We start from the raw sequence: 24,331 nt of genomic DNA on the forward strand, positions 1-24,331 counted from the left end.
ATTCTTTTAAAAATGTTTTTAGCTACAGGTAACAGAAAACCTGGATAACAGTGGTTTACACACAAAGGAAAATAATCTCCTCCCATGTAACAAGAAGTCTGGGGGTGGAGGGCTGCCAAGCATCAGGTCAGTGTCTTGTAAGTAATTTCAGAGGCGGATCTTCACAATTCTCTTGGCCTCTCCATCCCATCATAGATGGTTTCATGGTCACATCTAAGATAGGAAGCATGGAAAAGAACTGGTACCAATACATTTTCATCAGAAGGGCAAAATCTATGTCAAGAGGCTCCCAAACAGGTTTCCCTCATGTCTTATTAGTCAGCAAAATGAGACAAACAGTGTAGACCAGCCACCAGAGCAACTATTTTAGTAGAGGGACACGAAAGAGAAGAGAGTGTTGGGTGTTGGGTTAGCCAGACAGCGGGTCCTGCACAAACACATTGGAAATAGAGTGTATCAGCAGGTATAATGGAAAGAATGCTAGATTTGGATTCTGAAGACCTCCAAATGAAATAGAAAAGCTTGTCAAGGAAATTAACAACCATAGTATGTTTTACAAGTAGCTAAGACTTCCTGGGTTAGATATATGTTTGTTCCAACTGGGAAAACCAGTCAGCAACATTTACATCAACCAGACTATGTAAATGCCATCCCTGTAGGGCCAAGACATCCACCAGGACCAAGGTTCAATCAAGTCTCATTTCTTGTGTTCTATCATTTGCTTAAGATCATATCTCATTTTAATTTGCTTCAAATTTGAACACTAATATTTTTGTACCATTTTTTGCTGAACCTGGTATTTCTAATTACCTGTTTTCAACATAAAGAGAGCTTAGGAAAACAAACTCTGGAGCTGAACTGCTAGATACCCAGTTTTGAGATTTACTATTGTATGACAATTGGGCAAATTTCTAAGCCTCCATAGCGTTCTCAAATTTCACAAACATGGCATTAGGTATTAGGTATGTTGCTTCTATTCTGGAAAATTTGCTTCTATTATTTTTTTGGATAAATTCTTTCCTTCACTTCATTCTGTCCTTCCTGAGATTTTTCTTAGAAGTCAAATATTGGATTTCCCATAATGAACTTTTATGTATATTATTTTTCTTCTGTAATTTATTCTTTGACTTTTGCCTCTAGATTCTGGAGTATTTCCTTGACTTTATTTTTCAGTGAGGCAATCTATCCATATTTACTTAGTTTAGTAATTATGGATTTAATCAATAAGAACATTCTTCCCTCTGGCTTTTTGTTTTTCTATTATTGTAACTGAAGTTTTACTTTGAGGTAACTATACATTCACATGAAGTTGTAAGGAATAATATGAAGAGATTCCATGTACCATTTACCAGTTTCCCTCAAAGGTAATATAATTCAAAACCATAGTACTATGTCACAATCAGAATACTGACATTGATACAGTCAATATACAGAACATTTTCATCACCAAAATGATCCCTTCTATTGTCCTTTTACAGCCAGATACACTTCCTTCCACCTTGCCCTGTACTTAACCCCCCACTAACCACTAATCTATTCTGCATTTCTACAACTGCATCACTTCAAGAATATCATATAAATCGAATAATACAGTCTGTAACCTTTTGAGACTGACTTTTTTCACTCTACATAATTCCCTGGAGATTCATTAAGGTTGCCTTGTGTGTCAATACTTAATTTCTTTTTACTGTCAAGTAGCATTCCATGGTAGGGATGTATCACAGTTTGTTTAACTGTTTACTACTGAAGGACATCTGGTTTATTTCTACTTTTTGGCTATCACAAATAAAGCTTCCATCAACATTTGTATGTAGGTTTTGGGTGAACATAAGTTTTCATTTCTGTACAATAAATGCCCAGTTGTGCAATTGCTGGGTTTTATGGTAGTTGCAGGTTAAGTTTCTAAAGACAATGCCAAACTGTTTTCCAGAGTGATGGTACTCTTCTACAGCCCCAGTGATAATGTATAAGTGATCCAGTTTCCCCACATCCTTGTGAATATTTGGTGTTGTTACTATTTTTATTTTAGCCATTCTTATAGGTATGTGATGATATCTTACTGTACTTTTAATTTACATTTCTCTAATGGCTGCTAATGTTGTATAGCCTTAAAAGTGGTTAAAATTGTAAATTGTATGCCATGTACATTTTGCCACAATTTTTTTTTAATTTTACTATGTTTTGTTAATCACCGTACATTACATCATTAGTTTTTGATGTAGTGTTCCATGATTCATTGTTTGCATATAACACCCAGTGCTCCATGCAGAACGTGCCCTCTTTAATACCCATCACCAGGCTAACCCATCCTCCCACCCCCTCCCCTCTAGAACCCTCAGTTTGTTTCTCAGAGTCCATAGTCTCTCATGGCTTGTCTCCCCCTCCAATTGCCCCCCTTCATTTCTCCCTTCCTACTATCTTCTTTTTTTAAAACATATAATGTATTATTTGTTTCAGAGGTACAGGTCTGTGATTCAACAGCCTTGCCACAATTTTTAAAAAAGTAATTCCAAACTGAGTCAATGAAAGAGGGTCCCTGACAGAATAAGTGTAGAGTTAACACTCCGCACAACTGGGCATCTGCAATCCAGGAACAAGTGTCATTCAATGACCAGAGCTACTATTAAAAAGACCCCAAGGCTTAATACATTTATTATTCATTACAGCTGTACCCCTGCTTTCAAAAGGGCCTCAGTCAACAGGTGTTGATTTATATTTTAGGTTAGTAGCCATATATATGGTCCATGTTAACTTCTGTCTTTGATAACCCCATCCGCATTCATTCTACATGTTCTAGGGAATCAGCACTAGCCCAAGAGAAGCCTCTGAGACCCAGCTCAAAAGTTTCCTCTCTGGAGGACCTTCTCTGACTTTTCCTCTAGTCTCTCTCTGGTGCTCCTTAAGCACTCTGTGCATTCCACCATGAGAGGACATATCTGTTTAAGGTGTAACCTTAGCTTAGGTGACCGTCTCCCCACTCAAAAGCACAATGTCAGGTTATAGCAGATGCTCAGAACTTGAGGTCTCAATTGCTGAATGAGGTGAATTAGCTGCCTCCAGAAATCATAGCAACTTCACTGAATAACATTAATCCCCCTTTATAAACAAAGAGATAAACTAAACAGAAAGTTATTGATTTAACAGAGATCAATCAAAGAACAAAGCAAGCTGGATTATCTAAGCATGCCTGGATTTAAGAATAAAAACTTAAAATGTATCTGGTATGTTTATCTAAGATTCTCCAAAACCTCTTGTGTTCCCAAAGGTGATTAGGCCTCCTAAATATGAGGACTCTAACTCTAACACACCTCCCTCAAAAGATTATCCAAGCCCTCTGTTTGCTCACCAGAGGTTAGTCTCTCCTGACACTTTCACTAATTCACTTCTCAAATTCTCTAAAGGACAATACGCCTCTCCAAAAAAGAAAAAAATTTAATCTTTCTTCTTACTCTTAGGTTAGGGTCTCTAGTTCTTTGTTTACCCATTCATCACTTCCCAACCCCTTATGGAGGGAATAAAAACTACAGCTGAGGATGGCTTCTGATTCGAAATCTGTTTCCAAACATAAGCCACATCTGTGGGTACAGTGTGGGTGTAGTGTGGGAGCACATTCACTTTGAGATGTCAGTAATGATCGTCCCCAGACTGTGGTCTTGGGATGTCAGGGGATGTTCTGCAGAGGGGGCAAGGGCCAGGCTTCACTTCTAGAATTGTTTCAGTCAAAGCTGAAGGTGGGTTTCTACTCAGGAAATCATCCAAACTCTCCTTAATTTACCTTCAATTAGGCATGTATAAACCATCAGTTTGGGGTCACTGCAGTGTCAGTGGCCCCTTCCCTGCATGCATCAGCACCCCCTTACCTCCCAGGCAGGCACCAAGGGCCAGGGCATACATGAGTGGTGGTGCAGGCAGGCTGACCTCGGGGTCTTGGCTGAGGTTCAGGAGCACAGGAATCTGTAGAGGAAAAGAGCACTAAAATCACATCCATGGAAACCTAGAGGAGCTTCCCATACTGTAACTGATTTGCAAGATCCAAAGCACTTTTTCAGTAAAATCCTGTAGAACCTCCTGCAGTGGCTGGGACCATAACCATAACCATCTAGCCAGCATTTCTTAGCCCTGCAGTGGACCAAGTCCTATCCTAACTCCATGCACATACCCTTTTATCTAATCCTCAAACATCTCTCAGGTGTATTTGTTATTCCTTCAATCAATAGATGAGGAAATCAAGGCATGGAGAGACACATATCTTATAAGTGACCAAACTGGAACCTGAACACAGTTCTCTGATTCCAAACTGCAAAATGGCAAACCTGTGCTAAACCACTTCTCACCACTGCCCTCTGTGCAGTCTTCCCGACCCTGCTGATGTTCTTATGATAACAGGTATCGATTCAATAACTAGAAAGTAGTGTTTTCTAGTAAGTCATGCTAGCATCCAGTGTATCTTTCTGACAGAGATGAATTTTACATTATTGTTATAAAAAAAATGTAGCAGTTGTGAAGCTTCTGTAAGAAATTTGTGTTCCAAAAGCATATCCCCTTGTGGCTCATGTTGCTAATGGAGGAGAATGTAGCCAGAGGGAGGATATAGCCATGAGGCCTGCTTCCAGCTGGCTTGGGGGGAATGTTGGTCTATATTGTCACTGCTGGGCACCTCAGGGCAGCCCACAAGATGTTAAGGAGGGACGCTTGAATCTGCTGCCTCAGGGAAGTTGCCTTGTGTGAACATCTCTAAAGAGCAGGAGGGGGGGGGGCTCCAATGGTAATCCCTTCAGAAAGGATTTCCCAAAGTCACAAGAAGAAAGCTGAAACCAATGGGAAGATATGTGACATGTGATTTCATTTGCTGTAGAGAATCAGGGGACAGCAGAACAATGCTTTTCTGGAGAGCAGGTCACTTGATATCATAAAAAGTAATGCCTCGTTGTTTATCTAGGAAGATTGGATTACTCCCTAGTTCTTTATCCCTGCAGTAGGACTCTACATGCATGCCTCTGTGGTGGCCCCCAGTGCGGCAGAAAGATCCATTCCCCCACCCCACTGACATTGGGCTTAGCCAGTGACTTGCTTTGACCAATGAAAGGTAGGTGGACTAGAAAGAAGCATCCTATGTTACTGCAAGACTCTCTGGAGCTTCAGGTTCAGCCATAAGATGGGTATGCCCTAGGAAATACTGCAGCCCTATGGGGTCCCCAGAGGGAGGACATGCTGAGGGGGCCCCAGCAGCCCCAGCAGAGACTGACCAGCAGGCTGCAGCCAACCTGCAGACCTATGCACCTACTGCACACACTCCTCTCTACCAGCCTACTGCACATGTTGCTCGGCCAGCCCTGCATACAGTCCTCCAGAGTTGCCTTGTAAGGTCTGACAAAGAGCCTTACTATTTGTTGGGTCATAGGAGCATTTTAAAAAGCTCACTTTTTCATTTTTGGCAGCCCCAAATATTAACTGGAAGAAACAGAAACTCCTGGTACAGGAGCCCCTGAGCAGCCCTCATGGCTTATTTCAATCTTGGCTTTTGTTGTCTCATAATGAACCCAAATGTTGTCACAAAGGCAGTTTCAAACTTGAAGTTTTGGCTCTTTGGGGGAGCAAGAAAAGTGCAGCTTCACACAGCATTGGGCATCTGTCCTCTGGAACCTTCCCTGACTTTCCCAAAGTGGCTGATGTTTTATATCACATCATGCCCAGAACTTACTTCCATTGTTACATTTATTTTTTTAATTTTATTATGTTAATCACCATACATTATCACAATTCTGGACTTCCAGCTCTATTACAAAGCTGTCATCATCAACACAGTATGGTACTGGCACAAAAACAGACACATAGATCAATGGAACAGAATAGAGAGCCCAGAAATGGACCCTCAACTCTATGGTCAACTAATCTTCAACAAAGCAGGAAAGAATGTCCAATGGAAAAGACAGTCTCTTCAACAAATGGTGTTGGGAAAATTGGACAGCCACATGCAGAAGAATGAAACTGGACCATTTCCTTACACCACACACAAAAATAGACTCCAAATGGTTGAAAGACCTCAATGTGAGACAGGAGTCCATCCAAATCCTAAAGGAGAACACAGGCAGCAACCTCTTCGACCTCAGCTGCAGCAACTTCTTCCTAGAAACATCGCCATTGTTACATTTAATACACACCTTACTCCTCTACCAGGGTGGGACCTTATTACCTTGTCCATGTTCCTTTGTGTCTTAAAGCATTCAATAATTATTCATAAATGACCTACTGCTGCAGTACTTGTCTGTTAATGCTATGTGCACATAGCAGTTCCTATAAAAGACAAAATTCCCTGCCCTCACAGAGCTTACATTAGAGTAAGTGGAGAAAGAGAGAAAAAATTAAATAATAAATAAGGATGTCATAGAAGATAGCAGAATAGGAAGCTCCAGAAATCCACCCCTCCACCCAAACAATTATTAAAGACAACAACTATGAAGTAACTGTATAAATTTCCAAGGGCTGCCATAACAAAGTAGCTTGAAACAAGAGAAATACATTGTCTCACAGTTATAAAGTTTGAAATCCTGTTAGTAGGGCCATGTTTTCCCTGACAACTCTAGGGGAAGATCCTTCCTGCCTCTCCTAGCTTCTGGTGGTTGCCAACAATCCTTGCTTACAGGTGCCTTACTCCAGTGACATGGCCAGCTTCTCTTTATGTGTCTTCATATGTTCTTCCTTCTTTGCATGCCTGCTTCTGCATCCAAACTCCCCCTTTTTATAAGAATACCAGTCATATTGGATTAGGGCCCATCGTAATGAACTAGTTTTAATTTCAAGATCTCTATAAAGACCCTATTTCCAAATAAGGTCACAATTTCAGGAACCTGGGATTAGGACTTTAACCTATCTTTTGGGGAGACACAATTCAAACCATAACAATACAGGTATACCTTCTTTATTGCACCTTCCTTTATGGTGCTTCACAAATACTGCATTGTTTACCAGTTGAAGGTCTGTGCAACCCCGCATGGAGCAAGTCAATTGGCACGCCATTTCTCCAACAGCATTTGCTCACTTTGGATCTCTGTGTCACATTTTGGTAATTTTCACAATATTTCAAGCTTTTTCATTATGATTATTTTTGTTATAGTGATGGTTTTTGAAAGAAATTAAAAGTGCTACTCCAGTGAACACATAAATGATAAGAAAGTAAAACAGCTTTATTGCTGATATGGAGAAAGTTTTAGTGATCTGGATAGAAGATCAAACCAGCCACAACATTCCCTTAAGCTAAAGTCTAATCCAGAGCAAGGCCCTGACTCTCTTCAATTCTATGAGGGCTGAGGGGTGAGGTAGCTGTAGAAGAAAAGTTTGAAGCTAGCAGAGGTTGGTTCATGAGATTTAAGGAAAGAAGCTGTCTCCATAACATAAAAGTGCAAGGTGAAGCAGCAAGTGCTGATGTAGAAGCTGCAGCAAGTTATCCAGATCTGACTCAGATAATTAATGAAGGTGAGTACACTAAATAATAGATTTTTATGTAGACAAAACAGCCTTCTATTGGAAGAGGACGCCATCTAGGATTTTTATAGGTAAAGAGGAAAACTCAGTGCCTGGCTTCAAAGCTGCAAAGGATAGGCTGATTCTCTTCCTAGAGGGTAATGCAGCTGATGACTTTAAGTTGAAGCCAATGTTCATTTACTATTCTAAAAATCTGAGGGCCCTTAAGAATTATGTTAAATCTACTCTACCTGTGCTCTAAAAATGGAATAGCAAAGCCTAGGTGACAGCACATTTGTTTACAAAATGGTTTAGTGAATATTTTAAGCCCACTGTTAAGACTTACTGCTCAGAAAAAAAAAATTATTTCAAAATATTACTGTTCATGAACAATTCACCTGGTTATCCAAAAGCTCTGATGGAGATGTACAATGAGATTAATATTGTACTCGTGCCTGCTAACACAACATCCATTCTGTAGCCCATGGATCAAGAAATAATTTCAACTTGGGGGCGCCTGGGTGGCTCAGTCATTAAGCGTCTGCCTTCAGCTCAGGTCATGATCCCGGGGTCCTGAGATCAAGCCCAGCATCGGGCTCCTGCTCAGTGGGAAGCCTACTTCTCCCTCTCCAACTCCCCCTGCTTGTGTTCCCTCTCTTGCTATCTCTTTCTCTGTCAAATAAATAAATAAAATCTTTAAAAATAAAAAAATTTAAAAATTTAAAAAAATAATTTCAACTTTCAAGTCTTATTGTTTAGGAAAAAGTTTTTTTAATATTATAACTGCCATAGTGATTACTCTGATGGTTCTGGGCAAAGTCAATTGGAAACCTTCTGGAAAGGATTCACCATTCTAGATGCCATTAAGAACATTCATGATTCATGGGAAGATGTCCAAATATCAACATGAACAGGAGTTTGGAAGAAGCTGATTCCAAGCCTCATGGAGGACTTTGAGGGGTTCAAGATTTCAGTAGAGGAAGCAACTGCAGATGGGGTGGAAATAGCAAGAGAACTAGAATTGGAAGTGGAGCCTGAAGATGTGACTGAATTGCTGTCATCTCATGATGAAACTTTAACAGATGAGGAGTTGCTTCTTACAGATGAGCAAAGCAAGTGGTTTCCTGAGACGGAATCTACTCCTGGTGAAAAGGTTGTGAAGAGTGTTGAAATGACAACAAAGGACTTAGAATATTACATAAATTTAGCTGATAAAGAGCAGCAGATTTTGAGAGGACTGACTCCAATTTTGAAAGAAGTTCCACTGTGGGTAAAATGCTATCAAAGGGCATCACATGCTACAGGGAAATTGTTCATGAAAGGAAGAGTTCATAGATATGGAAAACTTCATTGTTTTCTTGTTTTAAGAAATTGCCACAGCCACCCCCACCTTCAGCAACTACCACCCTGATGAGTCAGCAACCATCAACATGAAGATAATTCCCTCCACCAGCAAAAAGATTATGGCTCGCTGAAAGCTCAGATGCTGGTTAGCATTTTTAGCAATAAAGTATTTTTAAATTAAATTAATGTACATTGTTTTTAGACATAATGCTATATTACACACTTAATAGGCTACAATATAGTGTAAACATAACTTTATATGCACTAAAAAACAAAAAAATGCATTTGACTCACTGAATTGCAATATTTGCTTTATTGTGTGGTCTAGAATCAAACCCACAATGTCTCGGAGGTATGCCTTTAACTATTCTGGAAACCTGGAGTGTGGACAAACACTTGCAGGAGCCAGGGAAGAGATTAAAAAAGAAGCTATTTAATTTTGGCCTTTCTTATACTGGTTACCATTCTCCATACTCCCAGCCCTGTGGCAGATAGCCACCTTTATGTGCAACTTCGTGCTAGCAAGGTGGACAAAAAGGATCTTGTCCTCCAAAAACTGGGTATGTGTGTTGATTACTGGCCACTGCTTTTGATCCCTGAGGGTCAGCCCAGATGCTGGCCATTGTTTTAATCCCTGAGGGTCAGCCCAGATGCTGGCCATTGTTTTAATCCCTGAGGGATGAAACAGATCCCAGGAGACTTCATGAAACTATTTGTACCCACCCTTAAGAAAATTTTTTTCAAAATACTGCTTTACTATAGAAATAATAGAAGAGAAACACCAATGGCTGCACACAACAAAAAAATGCACACTTTGCAAAAAAAAAAAATTTTGGAAAAATCAGAAATGAATGGCTCTAGCCTTTCAGCAAGCAAGATTTAGCACTCCCTGAGGAATAGGGGAATTAAATCTCCAGGGTTATTACAACATAATACCAAAAATGCCCAGTTTTCAACAACAAAAAAAAATTACAAAACATACAAAGAGATAGGAATGTATGGCTCCTTTGCAGGTGAAAAAATTAAAAATAATTTGACATAAACCATCCCTGAAACCCAGACATTAGAATTATAAGTCAAATATGTTAAATCAACTGTCTTAAATGTGTTTAATGAGCAAAAGGAAACCAGAGACAAACCTCTAGCTAGACTAAGAAAAAAGGAAGACTCAAATAAATAGAAATGGAAAAGGAAACATCACAACTGATACCACAGAATTGCATAGGATCATAAGAGACTACTATAAACAGTTATATGACAACAAGTTAGACAACCGAGAAGGAATGGACGAATTCCTTGAAACACACAACCTGCCAAAACTGAATCACAAAAAAAAAGACAATCTGAATAGACCCATTACTAGTAAGGAGATTGAATAAATAATGAAAAGTCTTAAAAAAAAAAAAAAAAAAAAAGCCCAAGACCAGATAGTTTCACTGGTGAATTCTACTAAACATTTCAAGAATTAATGCCAATCCTTCTCAAAGTCTTCCAAAATATTTGTATTTCCCTGATGGCTAGTGATGCTGAACATTTTTTCATGTGTCTGTTAGCCATTTGTATGCACCAGTTAGAATGGTCAAAATTAACAATATAGGAAACAACAAATGTTGGCGAGGATGTGGAGAAAGGGGAACCCTCTTACACTGTTGGTGGGAATGCAAGATGGTACAGCCACTCTGGAAAACAGTAAGGAGGTTCCTCAAGACGTTAAAAATAGAGCTACCCTATGACCCAGTGATTGCACTCCTAGGTATTTACCCCAAAGATACAGATGTAGTAAAAAGAAGGGGCACATGCACCACAATGTTCATAGCAGCAATGTCCACAATAGCCAAACTGTGGAAGGAGCTGAGATGCCCTTCAACAAATGAATGGATAAAGAAGATGTGGTCCATATATACAATGAAATATTACTCAGCCATCAGAAACGATGAATACCCACCATTTGCACTGACATGGATGGAACTGGAGGGGATTATGCTAAGTGAAATAAGTCAAGCAAAGAAGGAAATTATCATATGGTTTCACTCATATGTTGAACATAAGGAATAGTGTGGAGGACCACAGGGGAAGGGAGGGAAAACTGAATGGGAAGAAATCAGAGAGGGAGACAAAGCATGAGAGACTCTGGACTCTGGAAACCAAACTGAGGGTTACAGAAGAGAGGGGGGTAGGGGGATAGGGTAACCAGGTGATGGGTATTAAGGAGGGCATGTGTGGTGATGAGCACTGAGTGTTATATGCAACTAATGAGTCAGTGAACACTAAACAAAAACTTATGATGTACTATATGCTGGCTAACTGAACATAATAAAAAAATATTGAAAAAATCTTCCAAAATATTGAAAAGGAGAGAACACTTCCAAACTGGTGAATTTTACAAAACATTTAAAACATTTAAGAAATGTTTTAACATTTTAAATTAAAAATATTTAAAGAAAAATTAACACCAATCCTTCTCAAACTATCCCCAAACCTAAAGAGGATGCAATACTTCCTTACTCATTCTATGAAGTCAGCATTACCTTGATACCAAAGCCAGGCAAAGACACTACAAGAAAACTATATACCAATATCCCTTATGAAATCTGGCACCAAAAGCCTGAACTTAAGGAAGTCATTGCCTCTCCAAACATGAGACAAATGGAAAGATGCTAGGACGCAGGCAAAAGAGGACAAGGCCACAGAAGGAGTAGAAACACAGATAACATCATTCAAGAAACAAAAAATAAAATTAAAAAGCAGCAAATGATGACAAAGTTTTCCACAAGAAAACGAGATGAGATGAAGGTTATATAAAAGTGTTATTTTTTAATAAGAATTCTAGATTGATTTAGCACTTTATATGAATGTGTAATTTGATTTAAAGGTAAACATTAAGCAACTAAACAGATCAAAACAAGTAAAATACACAATGTTAGGTGGAATTATGTGCTATGGAGAAAAAATAAGCACAAAGGAGATAAGGGGGGCATCACTTTAGCACTGGGCAATATTTTAAGAAAACTTAATATAAGATGAGGAGGCAAGACCAAGCTCCTAATGATCTGTGCAAAGAGTCTCAGGTAGAAAGAATAGAAAGTACAAAGACCTTAAGGCAGGAGCTTGTTGACATGTCCAAGGAAAGCTAAGAAGGCCAGTGTAGCTGGAGCTAAATGGACAAAGAGAAGAGTGATAGGAAGTGAAATCAGAGGTGATGGTTGCCAGATCGGTAAGGCATGTAGTCACTGCAAGACTCTGAGTTGTGCTGAGGGAAGTGGGATTCCTCAGTGGAGAATGGATGCTTGGGGGTGGAGCAAGAGTGGAAAGAGAACAATTTGGAGGTGACTGCAATACACAGGTGGGGAATGTTGGCTAGGATTTGGGGGCAGTGGTAAAGACTATGGAAATTGGCCATATTTAAAAGTTTCAAAGGGCAGCTGGCTGTATGTTATAAGAAAGAGCAAGGGCTCAGGCTGGTTCTAAGATTTGGGGCCCTGAGAAACTGAGAAAATGAAATTTTTATGGAAATGGGGAAGATTGGGGAAGGATGGAATCAGGATTTGGTTTGGGACATGTTAAGTTTGAGATGCCTCAATGGAGGCATCTCAGTGGAGAGGTGAGGGGGCAACTGGGATACCTGAGCCCCAAAGAAGCCCAGGAGTAGGTGGAATTTAGAGCATGAGCTTGGATGAGACCACTTGCAATGAGTCTAGGGAATGAAGTGGCCAGAACTGAGTCCAGTGTTTGGGAGCTGGAAGGTGAAGAGGGCCTATGGAAGGAGACCAAGGAGGAGTGGCTGCACAGATAAGAGAAGAATCTTGAGGAGCCAGACATGTAAAGGATCCCAAGGAGCAGAGAGGTTACCTCCACCACGTGCTGCTGACAGGCCAGGTTAGAAGAGAACCAGGAGCATCACTGGATTTATCACAAGGGTGAATACCATGAGGTCTTGCAGTGGGGTCAAGAGGAAAATGAAGAGGGGTTACAGCAAGACGAGGATGGCAAGGATAGATAGTGCTTTCAAAGCGTTTGGTTGTTAAAGGAAGTAGAGGAAAGGGAAGGGAGTCACAGAGATGCATGGCTCACTGAGGGTCTTCATGAGAGAGAGATGGCAGCGTGTTTAGATCTTGATAAGAATGATGTAGTGGAGAGTGAAAAATAAATTATGCAGGAAAGAACTGTGGCTTTGGTGCCAGGTGGAGGGGCTGGCCTCCACTGAGAATAGGAATCCCCTCCCTATAACTGGAAGGAAGGTAGGATGCCCCAGGCAGCCACAATAGTCACTACTTATGTAACCTCCCACATGACTGCTTTTATCTTGTCACAAAGGGGAAGCAAGGTTATCAACTGCTAGGAAGGAAGGGAAGGGCACTGGAGGCTCAGAGATATGAGGTGTGCAGAGTCGTCAAGAGTCTTGGGAGGATGAGGCCCAGGGAGAAGTTGTGTGGCAGGCAACAGTGACAGAAGTGCTATGGCTGGGGAGCAAGATGGCAAAAACACAGGTGCTTGCTGCTCGGCTCCTCTGTGCATGTGGGGTGGGGAGGCAGGGGACAGGCTCAACCTGGCAACGGGTGGTACTTAGCCAAAGGAAGACTGTGAAGCCAAACAGAGGCAAGGGAGTTGAGGATTAATACACAGAGATAATCTTAATAATAGTCATGACAGATAGGTGTTTAAGGAGGAAAGAGAGTGTAAAGGAGGGCTGGTCAGCTGGAAGGGCTGTTGACTTGGGTCACAAAGTTATCAGCAACAACAACCTCTAGAGCAGGGTCCAGAACTGGGTTAAATTTTCTTTGCGGGTACACAAAGACTTTAAGGGAGCTAAAGCACGTGGGTGGTATAAAGGAAATCAATTTCCAGATCTTCCATACATCATCAAAGTGAGCTGCTTTCAGTCCTAGACAATGGATGTCCTAGACAATGGAGGGCCCATGGAGAGAGACTGAGGAGGAGTGGATCCTGGATCATGGCCCGGTGGATGTTGAAAATCACACAGGTGTTGGGAAAGGCTCTGCTTGGACTGATCCCAGCTGAGCCCCAAGTGATCCCCAACACAGGGAGGAACACAGGTGAGGCTGGACTGCTGCCTACATCAAGGCCCATTGGGATGCCTGCCAGGGCTACACACACTGCCTGGTGTGCCGAACCCGGACACTCTGTGTTCCCCTGAGATTGCTGGTTTGGCTTTGGGTCTGCACAAAACAACTTCTTTTCTTGATATTGCTGAGGGTCATCCTAGGACAGCCATCACCTTACCCCATGAAACGTTACTTGCATCAGCCCAGCACACAGCACTGTACAAGAAGACCAGCTGAGTGCCCACCTCTGGGCTAGTCACTTCAGCTGTCCCCAAGGAATTCTGAAAAAAAAAAGTGGCTAGCTCATACATTTTAAGTTGATATGTAAAATTTGTCATCTTAATTTAAAATAGTTGCCAAGAATGTAATTGCTAGCATATATTGACATTATTAAACAAAAGCATTCCATCATTCTTTTAAATCTATATACTTATATTTTAATACTGTAGTATTAATTCATCTAAAAATACATATAAAGCTCTTTTTCAGATATCTGAGCAGGAGGACACATGTCTTGCTGCCTGACCTCTAACCCCTACAATGGGCATCTGATCCGGGACCCTGGGAAGGATGGCTCCTGACTGAGTGCAGGAGAATTAACAATTAAAGGGAGGCTGGCTAGGCTGTCCCTTATAGGAATGAAAGAGACACGAGGCAGGAGATGCCCAGAGAGGGGCTGAGGTGGCCCAGGTAGGCAACAACAGGAAGCAGCAGTGGTTCTCAGGGCAAGGGGCTGCTCTGGGGCACAGGGCAATGCCAAAGGGGCAGGCACAGCACTTTTCAGGTGGACAGCTGTCGTAGGACAACCCAGTGTAACCTCACAGTGAGTACCAAGAGGAGAGGCTGTTCTGTGAAAGAGAATGTAAAGTGCAGAAGCCAGCAGGGTCAGTTTTGAAATTTGAATTTATTATCAACATTTGAGAGTTGAGAATTTTTCATAGAAAAATAGTGATACCTGGTGTTTTTTTTGGAAAAATCAAATAACTTCATACACCAAGCCTACTTCCCTGCAGGGAGAAGATGCATCGCAGCCAGACAGATATTGCCCTCCCTCTGACCCAGTGCACCCTGCCCTCTCTCTATGCCCACAACCTGCCCTTCCTGCACCTACCACACCTGCTCTCCCTGGGCCCAGCACACCTGCTCTTCCTCTAATCCACCACACCTACCCTCCCTACCACCTGCCTTCCTTAAACCCACCACCACTGGGGTCAGTGTTCACTTATGCCCAACTAGCACTCTTGCTGGTTGTCATTTTGCTGCTGATGCCTGCCAACTGTCCCCAGGTGAGACATTAAATTTGGACACTCAACCTAGAGACTTGTCCCAGCCATCTCTGATAGATGGGAAAGTGCTTGGGCCTGTGAGGAATTACCCACTCCTGGTCAGATTCTTTTTATGTGAGATTTAATATGTGCCCCAGGCAAATACTAAGGACAGCTTGCATCTTCACAGGGGATCCTGAGAGTGGAGAGGGTGGGATTGTAGTTCTGCAGTGGCAGGCATATTGATAATGGTAGGGGAACACCCCTGGATGGAGACTTGGCCCAACCCAGCACATGTGCAGGTGGTCACCCAGCATCTTGTCCAGGTGCAGGTTCTGACTTGGCAGGTCTGGGTAGCCAAGGCATGCATTTGTACATGCCACCCAGCCCCTCGAGATGGAGGGGCTGCTCATTGTCAATGCAATGCATTCCTTTTCTTCTTCCTGGAACTCCTATCATTGCTCCTATCATTCCATGCTTGGTCTCCTGGGTCTCACCAAATCTCTTATCTTTTTTCATGATTCTGTTCCTTTGTACTTTTGCTCTGTACTTTTAGTTAGCTCTTTCACTTGGCTTCAAACCCACTAACTCAGGCCTAACATTGACTTTTCTTCAATTCATTATTCAACATTTTTTAAAAGTTATGGGTTTTAGTTCCAGAAAGTATTTTTTGTTCAATGCTTAAAACCTCCCTGAGTGTTCTTACAATTTATTGTTTGTTTTCCTATGTCTCTCGGACATGCTGTGATCAACCTTCTCTGAGGCTATTGGTGCCCCAAATGTGTGACTTGTTTTTTTATGGAGTGCCATGGAGCTAGGATCTGGCAGTGTAGAGGTCAGTCCTTGGGTCATGGAAGGTGAAGGACCCTCAGCCTAGGCACTGCAGGGCCCCTCAGAGGCCATTCTCTTTGGGAAGGGGGAAGCCCTTCCCAAAGAAGTCGTGCACTGCCCCAAGGGGCTGACTTCCAACCTGATAGCCTGCCAGTACCACAGTGATCCAACTGCAGGAGCTCCGCCAATCCAATGGGGAAAACAGCATCTCTCTGCTGCTATCGTTTCTGTTTCTCTAACCCAGTGCATTCTCAGCTTGCACCAAGTCCAGACCCACCTTCTCCAGAACCTGAACTGTTAATTGCTACAAATGCTCATGTTATTAAACCCAACTGCAATCTGCTGGACCAGGTTCGACCCTCCACATTATTTTGATCCTGGATGTTTTAAGAAAAGATGAATGAAAACAAAATGAGATTATGTAAATAACAAAAGCAAATGTGAAATGCTTCTGACTTTTAATACCCTGCAAGAGCATTTTTCATTGTCAGGGGTTACAGCAGTCTGCCCTCTGCCCTAGCACCTCCTGCAGGGCAGCTAGCAGGGAGGATACTACAAAGACCTAAAGGAAAAAGGTACATGAGAACAAGCCATGAAAAACTGACTTTCATCAAGCCTGAATGATAATACAGATAATGATGAGGAGCCAAGAAGTCAGAGAAAACCCACAAAATTATGTGCATAAATTACCATCCTTTGAATTCAACATCCAGGACAAGAATAATCACATTTTAACTTGAAAATAGCCTGAGAATTCTTCCTGTTCAAGCAAAAGAGGCTGAAAACATAAGGTTTAAAGGGAGAAAAGTTGTCAGGGAATTCTCAGTCATTAGCGATGTATTGCAGGTTTCCAATACAGTCTCTAGTACAGTGTACTGGGGAGACCTAAGAAGGTGCCTACAAAAGCAGGTCTGAGCTCATGTGTGGCTCCCACAGCTCCTTATCAACCATAGACAGGAAGGGGAAGGACGGTGAGGCACAGATGTTAATGGAATTACTGTGTATGGAAATATTTGTTAAGGCTGAGAAAGACAATTACCATATGATTTCACTCATAAATGGAATCTAAAACAACAACAACAAATGAATAAACAAACAAAAAGCAGAATCAGACTATAGGTCTGTATTTATAAAATTTATATAATACATTTATAAAATGTATTTATAAAATACAGAGAACAAACTGATGGTTGCCAGAGGGGAGGAGGGTAGGGGGTTGGGCAGAATGGGTGAAAGGGAGTGGGAGATACTGGCTTTCAGTTATGGAATGAATAAATCAAGGAAATAAAAGGCACAGCATAAAGGATACAGTTATGATATAATAATAGGAATGTATTGGGACAGATGGCAGTTACACTTGTGGTGAACACAGCATAATGTGTAAACTTGTCAAATCTCTATGTTTTACACCCGAAACTAATGTAACATTGTGTGTCAACTATACTAAAAAAAAAAAAAAAAAAAAGAATACACTCAAAGCTATGAACATTGAGTAATGTATAGAATTGTTGAATCATTATATTGTATAAACTAACATTACACTGTATGTTAACTATACTTCAATTAAAAAAATAAAAATTAAAGGGGCTCCTGAGTGGCTCAGTCAGTTAAGTGTATGACTCTTGATCTAGGCTCAGGTCTTGCCTCTCATGGTCGTAAGTTCGAGCCCCACACTGGGCTCCATGCTGGGTGTGGAGCCTACTTAAAAATTAATTAATTAATTAATTAAAAATTAAAGACAAAACAAAAAGGAAATATTTCCAAACCAATTGATGGAGAACCACCATCCAAAACCCCCAGTGCCTCCCACGGCCTCAGCCCTTTGGGCCCCGCTCTGCCCCAAGCAAGTGAGGAATTAACAATGACACACAGAGTTAAGAGGAGAGAGAGGGCTTCAAGCTTCCTGATTCAGAGGCTCCGTGTCTGTTCTGATTGCCCTAAACAATGATGGAATATCAATATTAAGTTGACCTAATAATGTTTATAATTGTTTAATAGTATTATATATTATATATATTATTATATATTATATATATAACAATTATATATATATAATTGTTTAATAGTATTACCATTAAAGATTAGCAAAAGTCAAAGTGAAGGGGAGAGCCCAAGGAATAAGGAAAATTTAAAGGAGCAAATCTAATCCCAAAAACCCCTGGGGTGCTCTTCCAAAGCTTGGCTGTGCTCATGTAATTTTCACTGAAGACCCATCCAGCCAAATTAGAGAGATAAGCCCATCTATGATCTAGTTCTTTTGACTCTGGATACTGTGAAATAAGCAAAAATTCAATAGCATGATCCTGCCAGTTAGAATTTAAGTCTTTTGCATTTCCTGAATTATTTGGTGTTCTTCTCTGACCATTGGAAGAAGAGAAATGCCATGAATAAATGTGAATAGTGCTTCCTACCTGCCGCTCTCAGCCCACGGTTAACAGTATGCCTACTGGAGGAATGCCCCCCCAACCTAAAGACACACTCCGGAGAGAAGACACCACCCAGGAAGAGATGGGCTTTGTTTTGTCTCTCCAACTCACTGCCTTGGAATGGAATCATGCTCATAATTTTCTAAAGAAACTTTGAGTAGATGCCTCACAACCTTGTCAGGCACAGCCTTGGTCTCCCTGCCAGCACGTCTGCCAGCATTCCTAGTCACTGGAAATGCTGAATGCATCGTCAGCTTTCTGACCTTTTTTAATGAAGTTTCCACACATGTTAAAATCTCCACAGACATGTGTCATGTTGACATGAAGGATGACTTTGGCCAGAGCGTGTTCTCACCGCAGAATGAGGCTGGGCTGAAACAGGGTGTCCTCTGCACACTGGGCAGCAGGGACCTGGCTTGCAGCTCCAGTGTGTTCACTGCGTATCTGATGGCCACAGGCAGGCAAACCTATCTCTACCCCTGTATTGACCCGACAGTATTTCCACAAAATTTTCTTGGGTCTTCTTGTTCAGCCCCCAGGAAAATAGCAAAGCTGAGAACATGGGAATGTCACCATCATAAAATTCCACCCACCAGCCAGACCTCTTAGGGTTCTCCAGACTAAGGTGGCTTCAGATCTGTTTGGGCCCTCCAGACTAAGGTGAAAACCTGGGTGGCTCTCCATGTTCTCCTCTGATGCAGCCACTGTGGACACCACCTGCCAACCTGCTGAGTCACAGAACGGATTTGGCAGTTTTAGAAAGCTGCCTGCCAATTTATGCAATAGCTGTATCCTTGGTCTCTCAGCATTTGGTGCTGTCCATGTTGACTCACAAAGCCAAGATCTTTCCCTTGGTCCCTTCCATAGTGGACCATCAAAGGAATGGATATGCCCCAGATTCATGGGGGTAGTCCTCTCAGTACAGGGAAGGATGGACATGATCCTGGAGGTTAAGGGATGGAACAGAGGGTGTCACGTTGATCTATGTTTTATTTCTTAAAAATAAAACAAACAAGAAAACCCGAGGCAAAAAGAATGAATGTTTGAATTTCCTCATTTTGGGTGGTTAGCATACAGATATTGGTTATACTATCCTCCGTGATTCTCTTGATTTTTTTAATTTAAATTTTAGGTAACAAAATTAATTGTTAAAATGAAAACATTGGAAGTGTCATATATTTAGAAAATGGAGGAGCTTAAATTTCTAACAATAGGTACCCTCTCATCCACTCCCAGAGAGGATCTGGGTCCTGAAACCTAGAAGCTTCCCCAGGAGGCAGGGTGTAGCAGCTTCATAACATGCAGAGCCCCAAGGGCAGATCAGGGTTTGGCAGTGGCCGCACTGTGTGGCCTCATGGGTTCACACACGCTGGGTCTTCTGGAGACTACCTCATCTGAGAATGGAAGGCACATACAAGCTGACCTGGCATTTCAGAAGCCCAGGGCCCAGTTGCCTTAGTCCGCTCGAGAAATGCCGCTGCCCTTGGCCTTCTGTGGGTCCACAGCATCACAGCCACAGTTATGATAGTGCCTGTTGAGCCCAAACCAGGACATTCTACAACATCAGTACAACTTCTCTAACTCAGGACTTCATGATAAAGTAATAACAGCCACAAAATCAGCTCAGAATTACCAAACCCAGACCATGGAAGAATAATAGCTAGGTAACTAGAGAGCCAACCTGCAGACAATCTCAGGCAATGAGTGAGTGACATTGACTGCCAGGTCAGCCTAAGGTCCTGTGGGAGAGAGAAGCACTGCCCTACTCCTCACTGCCAGGTTCTCTGCTCTACTCCCAAGGGTCCCAGGTGATTCCCAATGTGATACAAGGGGATGAATGTCATGGGAGCCCCCTTGCACAGGCTGTTGTGCAGGAGTATAGTTGGGCCCTCAACATCACAAGAACAGAGAAAATTCCCCTGTCCAGAATCCAGTCATGAGGAGTGTTCACACATGCCTAGCACACCTGGGACCTCAGGTGTTCGTGACAGGACCCCAGGTTCCTATATGCAAGCTCCCATTCCTGCCTTTACATTGTCACACCAGGGATTCACAATTCTGCCGTACACCTATCAGTGATGTCAGAAGACACAGCAGAAACGGGGCTCATCATCCTTGTATAAGTAAGGCTTTTAATGTGTATCCCAACCTCAGCTGCAGTCAGGACCACACAGAGAACTCAAAATCCTGCCCAAGCCAAGCACTCGAAGCCACACAGGCCAGTTAGAACAGCTTCTGTATTCATGGGGAATAAAGGATGAATGTCTTCAACCAGCCTGTCTTTGGTATCTTACAATTTTCTTTAAGAAAGAAAAAAATAAACAGATTGTCTTTTCCATGAGGTGTGGCAGCTCTCAGTTGGGCTAACCCTGAAACAACTAATTACTGATGCACTGCCCCCTGCAGCTGCAGGCCCATGGATTCCAGCCTGCAATGTGGACTCAGCACCCCTGGCCCAGCTGGCCCCAAGCTTTGCCATATCTCTCCTCTATAGCTATGAGCGCAGCAAAGGGACAAGGTTCATTCTCTGCTTCCTCTGGTGAGCCCAGATCATGTCCAGGCTGAAAGTCGGGTCCTTATCACATGGAGGAATGGTGCAACTCACCATTGTTGCGGTGAATGGGATGTTGTCAATCAAGGATGATGCAATGGCTGAAACCCAGACCACCAGGATGATGGCAGTTGTGAGGCGCTGATCCTCTGGGACCATCTGGAAAGGAGCAGATAATAGCAGTGCTCTGTATCATAGCGGCACTGATAAATCACACACACTGAGGATGGTAGGACATGTGGGACTCACAGGGCTGTCAGTCCTTCCTTTCACATAGGAAAAAACCAAGGCAAACCCAGGTGTGCAAACAGAACCAGCCTGGGCTTTCCTGGCTAATATTGGGAGCCTCAGCTGGGTCTACAAGAAACTGAGGAGAGTGATTCACAGCCACCCCCAAGCCAACCAGCCTCTGGGGAGGGGAGAATGGTAGTCCCATTCTTGGTGGCAGCACACACTGGTTACACAGATCTTATCTCCCTGCAGAACCCTGGGGCTGTGCATTCACTTACTAACACTGGTGTCTCTATTGCTCTCCTTAGATGGTTTTAACTGAAAGCTAATAGCAAAATTGCAGGCATCTGTAATTATTTATTCTTTGGAAAAAGTCTCGCTTCATCTCTAGGCTACACAGGATAAAAAATATTCCCTGCTGTAATTTTTACATAATTTGTGACCTATTCTTACCAGATTTTTTTTTTTTTACAAAATCAAAGTAACTGGCTGAAGCACATTCTATTGCAGTATTTAATGTACCTTTATTAGCAAAGCAGTCTGTTCTCCAACATATTCTATTAAGTGGAGATGTGCCAGTGCCTAGAAGAAATGGATATATGAAGAGAATCAGTTTAAAACTGAGACTACATGCAATTTTTTTCAAAGAAACATGTCTTTAAAATGAAAACAAGTGAACATAAGGCTGGTCCAGGCTCTCATGTCTTATAAAGGATCAGACTCAAATACACAGTCTATAAATAATTTACTATCAGATAGGCACAGATTCACTGAAAAGAAAGCACAATACCACAGGCAGGAATTTCTCATTGATTTGTGTTACTGTCCACATTAAATTTACATTCGAATGGAATACCATCTCTTTAGGATCGGTGTACAGGAGCACTGTTCAACTGTACATAATGAAATGTCACTCCATATAGAAGGTCTTTCAAGTAAATTGCATTTCAAATTTATTTTTGAAGTTCAACATCACAGTTAGAGTTTTAGAAGAATCAAAGAAAATGCATGGTTTTTAAAACTGTCGAAGAAAGAAAGAAAAGATCTCTTTAACTGCAGCATGTAACTATTTTCTCAGTACTACACAGATTGAGAAAATTGTGTCCAAGGAAAGGTAGGAAAGAAGATTAGATGAAGGAGATGTAAGTGCAAGAGCTATCCTGCTCAGGTGCCGCCTTGGTCCCAGCCAGGGAAGGGATGCTCTGCTGCCACGATGGATCCTGAAAGTAAGCACCAATACAGAACCAAACGTGGGCATGACACAGCTGCCTTGCACCTCTCAAATATGGCCTTTGCACTGTGATGTCACCATGCTGAATGACTATAAATATTGAAAACATCAGCTTGGCCATGTTTAAATACAAGTTTACAACTTCCCTATCCACATGTAGAGCTGTTGGTTAGCCTTCATTTAAAAGCTGTGAAACCCAAATGTTGGGTTTTTTTTTTAATCACAATTCTCAATCAAGTTTGCTATTATATCAAGAAAATCATTAGGATAAATCTATTTAGATAACTCTGTTCACAAATCTAGTCAGCAGTGTTGGCATTAGGAATTAAATCATTCTTTATTGTAGGGGCTGTCCTATACATTGTGGGATGTTTACCATCCCTGGCTTCCAGTCCCCAGTGTGACAACCAAAAATGTCTCCAAAAAGTTCCAATGGTGCCACAAAATCAGCCCTGACTGCCTGACAAGAATCACTGATTTATAATAATCCATAAATAAATAAAATTTTTAATTTGCAAAACACAATTAAATGTAGTCACACCTTTTATTTCACTCTATACTATTGATTGAAAGACATGTATTATATGATCTCACTGATATGAGGAATTCTCTTTTTTCTCCCCCTTTCTTTCCCTTCTTTTTTTATTGTTATGTTAATCACCATACATTACATCATTAGTTTTTGATGTAGTGTTCCATGATTCATTGTTTGTGCATAACACCCAGTGCTCCATGCAGAACGTGCCCTCTTTAATACCCATCACCAGGCTAACCCATCCTCCCAACCCCCTCCCCTCTAGAACCCTCAGTTTGTTTTTCAGAGTCCATCATCTCTCATGGTTCGTCTCCCCCTCCGATTTCCCCCCCTTCATTCTTCCCCTCCTACTATTGTCTTCTTCTTCTTTTTCTTTTTTTTCTTAACATATATTGCATTATTTGTTTCAGAGGTACAGATCTGTGATTCAACAGCCTTGCACAATTCACAGCGCTCACCATAGCACACACCCTCCCCAATGTCTATCACCCAGCCACCCCATCCCTCCCACCCCACCCCCCACTCCAGCAACCCTCAGGGAGGGATGGGGTGGCTGGGTGATAGACATTGGGGAGGGTATGTGCTATGGTGAGCGCTGTGAATTGTGTAAGACTGATGAATCACAGACCTGTACCTCTGAAAAAAATAATGCATTATATGTTAAAAAAAAAAAAAAAGATAGCAGGAGGGGAAAAATGAAGGGGGGCGGGTAATCAGAGCAGGAGATGAACCATAAGAGACTATGAACTCTGAGAAACAAACTGAGGGTTCTAGAGGGGAGGGGGATGGGGGGATGGATTAGCCTGGTGATGGGCATTACAGAGGGCACGTACTGAATGGAGCACTGGGTGTTATATGCAAACAATGAATCATGGAACACTACATCAAAAACTAATGATGTGAAGTATGGTGATTAACATAACATAAAAAAAAAAAAGCCAGAGGTCTAAACCAGATTACAACTTCCTGCTAGATATCAGAGATGATTATATATGAGTATATACATACACATACATACATACACAGTATTATGTCCACACCTTGATGTGAACCTATAAACAACTATCTATTTATATATTAATATCATATAATTAACCCACATATCAACATTCATGGTATGCAGTGTAAGACAACATAAAGGAAAATCTTCAAAATACTTGAACATTGTATCTACTAACTCGGTTCAAAGTAACTGATTTCTTAATTAAAAAAAGAAAGTCAAAATAGAACTATCTAATAAGAACTCTTTTATAAAATGGCAAATGAAATAAATATGTGACACTTAACCAACCCCTTCAGACTGGATGACATATATTGTTCTATTTTCAATTCACTGACCTTTCCTCCCTTTCCAATTCATTCTGTTATTGAACCCATAAAGTTTTTTTAATGA

The 24,331-nt window shown here is 41.6% G+C and overlaps 1 protein-coding gene across 1 annotated transcript in view; it reads right to left on the bottom strand.

Annotated features, from left to right (window-relative positions):
• The window catches only part of OCA2 (OCA2 melanosomal transmembrane protein), a 287,151-nt gene that overhangs the window by 170,826 nt on the left and 91,994 nt on the right, over window positions 1-24,331 (bottom strand). The window contains exons 5-7 of the mRNA XM_032395393.1: window positions 21,695-21,754; window positions 20,996-21,100; window positions 3,861-3,954 (exon numbers count right to left, since the gene is read on the bottom strand). Coding sequence (XP_032251284.1) covers window positions 3,861-3,954; window positions 20,996-21,100; window positions 21,695-21,754 — 259 coding nt within the window. The remainder of the gene's footprint in view (window positions 1-3,860; window positions 3,955-20,995; window positions 21,101-21,694; window positions 21,755-24,331) is intronic.

This window comes from Phoca vitulina, unplaced genomic scaffold (genome assembly GCF_004348235.1).
Source record: "Phoca vitulina isolate PV1807 unplaced genomic scaffold, GSC_HSeal_1.0 scaffold84, whole genome shotgun sequence".
Classification (NCBI taxonomy): Eukaryota; Metazoa; Chordata; class Mammalia; order Carnivora; family Phocidae; genus Phoca; species Phoca vitulina.